At 39.4% G+C, this 7,257-nt stretch overlaps 1 protein-coding gene across 2 annotated transcripts; it reads left to right on the top strand.

Annotated features, from left to right (window-relative positions):
• Positions 1–452: 452 nt before the first annotated feature.
• Positions 453–6,988, top strand: LOC123449848 (cycloartenol-C-24-methyltransferase 1). Of its 2 annotated transcripts, none has more exons than XM_045127198.1 (14): positions 453–637; positions 736–841; positions 1,998–2,064; positions 2,634–2,707; positions 2,848–2,932; positions 3,063–3,118; positions 3,868–3,922; positions 4,052–4,099; positions 4,525–4,608; positions 4,708–4,908; positions 5,077–5,202; positions 6,198–6,295; positions 6,477–6,549; positions 6,638–6,988. In XM_045127198.1, exons 2-13 carry the CDS (start codon positions 759–761, stop codon positions 6,532–6,534), a joined length of 1,035 nt encoding a protein of 344 aa, XP_044983133.1. In that variant the 5' UTR covers positions 453–637; positions 736–758; the 3' UTR covers positions 6,535–6,549; positions 6,638–6,988. The 2 variants fall into 2 exon arrangements, with proteins under 2 accessions (XP_044983133.1, XP_044983132.1); XM_045127197.1 differs by having other exon boundaries at positions 553–637; positions 6,631–6,988.
• Positions 6,989–7,257: the final 269 nt, after the last annotated feature.

Genomic DNA, 7,257 nt, shown 5'->3' with positions numbered 1-7,257 from the left:
ATACTTTTGGGATGAATAGTATCATGTGTTAAAAAGCCACAATTTTATGTTTTTTGCACAGTCCTCGTTTCAATGTATTTTGTCTTAAAAATTTACACACATATGTGTTATGCCTCCACGTATATCTCTATTTTTTCTCATATTGTTTGAAATGTAAAATTATGAATTTTGGGTTTTCCAAAAAACGGGCTCCAGCTTTAAAAGGCATTTTCGTCCAACTCTTTACTTTTTTTTTTTTTTTTGCGTTTTTAAAATCCTACTTCCTTCATAAACTAATACAAAGTTGAGACACTTATTTTGGGACGGAGGGAGTATAAAAATGTTTAGATAACTAATATAATAATCTAAACATCTTTATATTAATTTACACAAATCAAAGAGGCCTAACCGGTTGATTTGAAATGTTTGGCGCATGTGCATCAGAGAGTAATAAATTCGGAGCCCAAACGGAGCCTCGGCGTGGCTCGGCTGGCTCTGCTTTGTCCTGTTTCTCGCCCGCCTACTTGTAATCCGTCCGCTGCCAGCCAAATCGCTAGCTCAGTCCCTCCGGCAGAGCTCCGTCCTCCTCCTCCTGCCGATACCTCGAGATCTCCGCCCCCGAACACAGTCGCCCGTTTTCCATTCCCTCTCCACCAAGGTCGGCGATACCCCCCGCCTCCCCGTTCGATTTCGATCCAGCGCCGCCGGTCTGACAGAACCTTGCAAATTTCGTTCCTTTTGTTTTGGTTGATCCAGCGCCGCCGGTCGCCGCCGCCGCCATGTCCAAGTCGGGAGCCCTGGATCTCGCGTCGGGCCTTGGCGGGAAGATCGACAAGGAACAAGTCAAATCGGCGGTCGACGAGTACGTCCCTCTCCCTCTCCCTCTCCATCCCCCCCTTGCCGTTGGCGTGATCCATTCAAGCACTGTTTTTTATTGTAATATTCCGCGGCGCTCGATGATGTCTCTTCCTTTTGGAACGGATAAACAAGGCACGAGAGCTGACCCGATGCGATTCCCATCTTCCTCATGCTCCCTGTGTGCTACGGGCTTGGATACAGTCGGTCACCAGATCGGAGAGGGAATTTCGGTTGGGTTCGGGGATTGGGGATACACTCCTAGTACCTCTTCCAGAATACTGACTGGATCTTTCCTAGTACTCCATCAGATCCAACTGCTCCACGCCTTTACCCCTAATTACAACACCCAGCTCACACATCACAGGCCAGCAGCCACCACTACTTCAGGTTCAGTGCTGCTGCTGCCTGGGCTGTGACACACTCTCTCTGGCCGTCGTTTCAAGTCTCCAAACCATCATTTGTGCACCCCAAATCATATGAACTGCGCACATTTTGCTTCAAGTTTGGCTGGTTTGTAGGATTACCACACCAGGAGCTTCTCTGTTCTGAGAACAGAGCCGTGTTCTGATTTTTCTTCTCCCTGACACGTCATTTTCCAGTTGGCGTCTCTCGTTAGTTTACATTTCGCAATCTGCGCCCATACATGGATGGGTTGGATAACAATTGTCTGCGCTTCTTGATGGGCTTGGAATTTCCTCGCTCAAATTCCAACATTTAAGTCTTTAATTGATTAAATGCACGTCTGAAGATGTAACTATCTGTCCCGTCAGTGTGCTGGCACCACAAGTCATCCAGCTGTACCTACCACTACTGTACTCGCAATAGTACTCAGGAACCATGCCATGTTTTTTATTTTTATTTTTATTTCAAGGCCTGAACCATGTCATGTTTTTTAAGGCCTGAACCATGTCATGTTTTTTAAGGCCTGAATGTTAAACTCGTCCTTTCACATGTGCACACTCTTTTAAGGGCTATCATAAGGTATGTGTTTTGCCTCTGCACACACTGTAGGATCTGCAGAGTGTAATCTTGTTAGCCGGAGTCTTCATTCCCTGTACTGTTTATGTTCATTCACTTCTTGAGCAAAAAATTTGTTTATCACGCGCCTTTATTTTTGCCTTGTCCCACTCTTAATTTTGGGACAATTTTTTTTTCACAAGGTATGAGAAATATCATGGATATTATGGAGGGAAGGAGGAATCGAGGAAATCCAACTACACCGATATGGTAATAATAATTATCACATACAAACATTCCATTTATTATTTTTATATTTTTTGGAGGAATAGCTTTGTAAATTTGATGCTTCGCTACTCAAGTTATTTTTAGTCTGTGATGATTATCTTGTCATGAATGGATTGTTATAGTGTAATTGGCTTCACCATACATAAATCAAACTGTTGGCTTGCAACTCAGATAATCAATTATCATTTGAGGGCCAGTGTTCTTTCAAAGATGATTTAGGATCTCAAAAACATCTCTTACGTAGTCAGGAATTTGGGTTGATGGTTGAAGTAACAAATACACATGCAACCTCTAGGTTCTGCTGTTTGCAATCCTTTTTTGATGGTATGCGTCCAACCTTCGTTGCTACATATCATTTGTTTCTTAAATATCCTAAGCATATACTATCAAATAGAATCACTCTTTTTGTTTTTGTTATAAATTGAAATGAATAATGTTATGCACTGAGAATGCTCACATATATTTTCTGTGCTGCATCATCCCATGGCCCATAATAGTGTCCAGCTAGGATTTAAATGTCAGGGCCTACCTAATACTACGATGTTTACCAGGTTAATAAATACTATGATCTTGCTACTAGCTTCTACGAGTATGGCTGGGGTGAATCCTTCCACTTTGCTCACAGGTGAGGGCTCTTATTGTAAGAATACATAATTGGCCGTTCATTCTTCGTGAAAAATATATTATTTTGTTCTTTTAAAGTTATATGAAAAGATGTAGTAGAACATTGCTGACTGCAATTCCCCATGTGTCTTGGCATTTTAGGTGGAGTGGAGAATCTTTAAGGGAAAGTATCAAACGGCACGAGCACTTTCTGGCCCTACAGCTTGAGTTGAAACCAGGGATGAAGGTCAGTTTTCTTATGAAGATCGAATAACCTGTGGTAGAATGATTTTCCTTTTTAAGCTGCTCTTGCTGCAGCTGTAACATGCCAATGGAACATACAATATCCTGATGTTTGCTGAACTTGTTTGCTGTAGGTTTTGGATGTCGGCTGTGGAATAGGCGGGCCGTTAAGAGAAATTGCGAGATTTAGGTTTAATTCCCGTTTCACACTTTCACCTCCGTTCATATGTGTAAATTGTTATGTGTTTGGGTTCCGACATTCTCATATGCATGATTAATGCATCTGAAGTGATTCATGTTTTTATTACTTAAAACTATAAACTTGTGGTGGCATGATTTTGAGGAGGCGATCGAGCTATTATTTACCTTTCTATTTATTTATCACGGTCTTTCTCTTTGGAAAAGTTGAAAACTGAGATGATCGTGTACATAGCACCAAAATATTTTCAGTATCAGCCTTGATCTATTTGTTGTTAAATCACGGTTATCAACCACTCAAAGATATAACTGATCTCTCCATTCCAAAATAGGTGATGTTTTAGATATGGGAACAATCTCCAGGATGTAACTTTAATTGTTTTTTTTAATATGAAAATGTAATATATAAAAACATGCATAATTATGAAATGTCTTGATGCAAAATCTAAGGATATTATTTTCATTTCACCAACCTCGGTAATCTACTTATACATCAATACTGTAGTTAAAGTTAGAAAAGTTTGACCTCACGCTTTCCAGGAAGTCGCCTATTTTTGAACAGAGGTAGTAAGTAATACTAATACTTCTCTCTTCTGTTTGTAACCTATGAAAAATGTATAACTGCATCTGTAAGTTAGATAAGGACTAGTGGCTTTGTTATATTTCATTATCAGTACTTCAGTAGTTCAGTACATTATACTTGCAGCCAGAAATAACTGATCTGGCAACTGTTATCTGCAGCTCCACCTCAGTTACTGGATTGAACAACAACGACTACCAGATAACTAGGGGAAAGGTTGTTCAATGCTCATTATTTTTTTGGTTGATTCTGCTGTTGACTATGATTAACAATTTCAGTTAAATGTGCATCATTAAGTATCCTTATCACGTAACTCTTTTGTTAATAGTGATCTTTGTATTTCAGGAGCTTAATCGGTCTGTAGGACTTAGTGGAACTTGTGATTTTGTCAAGGTATTGTTGGCTTACCCACTAGATCACTTTGTTTTGTGTTTAGCTTTTTTTTAATCTCTGTTGCTGTCCTCCCTCGCACTCTCTTTTTGTAGGCAAAAAATCTTTGCGCTTGCTTTGTTCACAGTTTCAAAAAAGCGCTAGGCAGCCACCTAGGTGGGGTAGGCGTCAGACTTTTAGAACAGTTGTGCTGCCATATAAATCTGTGATCAACCTCCTTAATAAAGTAATCTTCAATTTGATGATTGAAAATATTAGCTATAATAAACATGTGATCAACCTCCTCCTTAATAAAGCAATCTTTAAATGATGAAGACAAATATTAGCTGTGTAAAAATGTTATAAGATCGATGCTTGTATGTAGTTCCTGGATATGGATTTTTTTTTAAATAACATTACTTATATTTCCCACATGTTCTGAAATACAGGCAGACTTCATGAAGATGCCATTCTCTGATAACACTTTTGATGCTGTTTATGCCATTGAGGCAACATGCCACGCGCCTGATCCGGTATGACCTCTGTCACTCTATCACACTTTCAATACTGTTTATGCCATGGAGGCAACATGTCCTGTCTGATAAATGTGAATTGACCTTTCTGTTCCACAGGTTGGCTGCTATAAGGAGATCTACCGTGTATTAAAACCCGGGCAGTGTTTTGCTGTATATGAGTGGTGCATTACCGATCACTATGATCCAAACAATGCAACCCACAAGAGGATTAAGGATGAAATTGAGCTTGGTAACGGCCTGCCAGATATCAGAAGTACTCGGCAATGTCTTCAAGCTGTTAAAGATGCTGGGTTTGAGGTAAATACAAAACACCTTCTCTCTTTTCGTTTAATCATGTCCTTCTAGGATTTACCTGGGTGGAAATCTACTCCTGCAACAAGAAATACTGCAAGTATTTATTTTCTTCTCAATATCATAGTGTTTCATCCAATTAGTAATGAATATGATATTGTTGTATTGATGAAGGTTATTTGGGATAAGGATCTTGCTGAAGATTCTCCATTGCCTTGGTACTTGCCCTTGGACCCAAGTCGGTTTTCATTGAGTAGTTTCCGGTTGACTACCATGGGACGAATAATTACTCGCAATATGGTGAGGCAGTGAATTCTGTTATTTTTGTTATCATTTCATTTCGCATAATCAAGTCAAATTGTTAATTTCTCTCTCTCTCTCCGGAGAGGAGATTTTGTGCAACTAGTTGCCCATGCACCCCATATACTTCTTTTTTTTCTTTCTATTTTCTGGGTTTCCAAACGTTATGAAATGAATCATGGATGTAAATAATGCTATATCATGTGCATTTACAAAATTTCATTCGAAAGTATGACCATTTGTGACCCAGAGAAAAAGGACAAGATATGAACAACTAGTTGCACAAAATCTGCTCTCAGTGCTACTTTCCTGCACTATATGGACTATAGGTTGACAACTTTTTAACCAGTTCTAGAAACCCCCCTGTGACTAGGATTCTATCACGTGGTTTTATTTTCTTTTATCGTGAGAGGTACATCCCAGTAAATTTGTATTAAATTGCGTAGAAATTGGAAATCCTTCAGTTTCATCTCTTGCAGTGACAGCAAAGTTAGATTCTTAACTCCAAATTTTGGCCTTTGCTGTTTGGCCTTTGCCATTTGTATATCATGGACACAAATATGTAGTCAGCTGTTTGGCCTTTGCCATTTGTATTGGTACTCCACATCTCAAGAATTCCAAATTTTGATGATGCTATGCTGTTTGCATCTGACACATCAAGATTTTGATAGCCGGTAAAGTTGATATGTTACGCAATATTTAAACGGCAATATTATTTATGTAAAATCTTGAACTGTAGATATAATTCAAGTGATTTGCTGTCCATGTAATGTACTGAGTTGCTTGACTAGGGAACTTAATCAAATTCAGTTCCTAATCCAAAAAAGGATATTGGTAGTAAGTATTCCGTAGGACAGTTAAATGCTTTACCGATCATCTTGTATATTGCCAATGTAGTGTGCCATGACAGCCAGAGTTGATTCCATCATGCCTTCATGCTTGGTTGGAGATAAGTCGTAAACACAAGATTGAGCTTCTCTTGTGATATTGTTCAGGTCAAGGCATTGGAATACGTTGGTCTAGCTCCTGAAGGCAGCCAGAGGGTCTCTAGTTTCTTAGAGAAGGCCGCAGAAGGTCTTGTCGAAGGTGGCAAGTAAGTTTTATCATCTCCGAACCACATTCCCGAAACATAAAGTATAATTGCAGAGAGTTTCAGTCATAATGCAACTTCAGGAGCTCCTCACCACCCTCTGTGCTGTTGTTTTATTCCCTCCAGTTTAATACTTGGAAGCCTCCAGTTTAATATATGAGTTGTAACATGTACACATCTACAGGAAGGAAATCTTCACCCCGATGTACTTCTTTGTGGTTCGGAAGCCTCTTTCGGAATGAGCAAGCAACTTTCAGGTACCAGTAATTTGGGCCAGTTCGCTTAGAAAATCATGATATTTTCCCAGTTCATGGTTCCCAAGTTCTTATCCTGTGTAGCTTTCAGGCAAAGATGCATTTTGAAGAAGCGGGCTTGGGGAGTTTGATCATGCCTAGAATCCGTGGTTCTTCTTATCTGTAGAAGGGACGTAGTGAAATGTATTGTGTTTATGTTTGTTCTTTGTTTTGTTTTGTTGTTTTGTTGTGTGAACTTTTGATTCGGGTTGATTAACGGACAGTTTGAGACCATTGTGGTAAGCTATTAGTGGCATAAATAAGCTAGTTGCAGTTTTCCTCCCCGTCAAGGTTAGGGTAAGGCTATTCCGACTTCTTGTCCAAACAAGTGTGTGTACGATGTGGTGGTGCCGACGTTTGTAACCTAGTAACGGGAATTTTGCATGAATAATCATTCCCAAAACTGGAAAGTGTTTCATTTCCATTGTACTCCCTCCATAAATTAATATAAGAATGTTTCAGTCACTACTTTAGTGATCTAAACGCTCTTACATTAGTTTATAGAGGAAGTATAACATAACTACAACCTCCATCTGGAAAGTGTATCTACACACGTAGATACACTCATTTTGGCAATGGTTAATTTTGGATGGAGGGAGTACCAGTTCCTGTTGTGCCTAAACTCCTTTATTATACTACCTCTGTTCCTAAATATTTATCTTTTTAGAAGTT

Source organism: Hordeum vulgare, chromosome 4H (assembly GCF_904849725.1).
Source record: "Hordeum vulgare subsp. vulgare chromosome 4H, MorexV3_pseudomolecules_assembly, whole genome shotgun sequence".
NCBI classification, from domain to species: domain Eukaryota; kingdom Viridiplantae; phylum Streptophyta; class Magnoliopsida; order Poales; family Poaceae; genus Hordeum; species Hordeum vulgare.
This window is presented reverse-complemented; position numbering and strand designations above follow the sequence as displayed.

Excerpts from the sequence above, each read along its gene's own strand:
- LOC123449848 (XM_045127198.1), top strand. The coding sequence starts at position 759 with ATGTCCAAGTCGGGAGCCCTGGATCTCGCGTCGGGCCTTGGCGGGAAG. Across the intron at positions 3,923-4,051 it reads ACCAGATAACTAGGGGAAAG|GAGCTTAATCGGTCTGTAGG; the intron begins GTTGTTCAATGC and ends TTTGTATTTCAG. Across the intron at positions 6,296-6,476 it reads GGTCTTGTCGAAGGTGGCAA|GAAGGAAATCTTCACCCCGA; the intron begins GTAAGTTTTATC and ends ACACATCTACAG.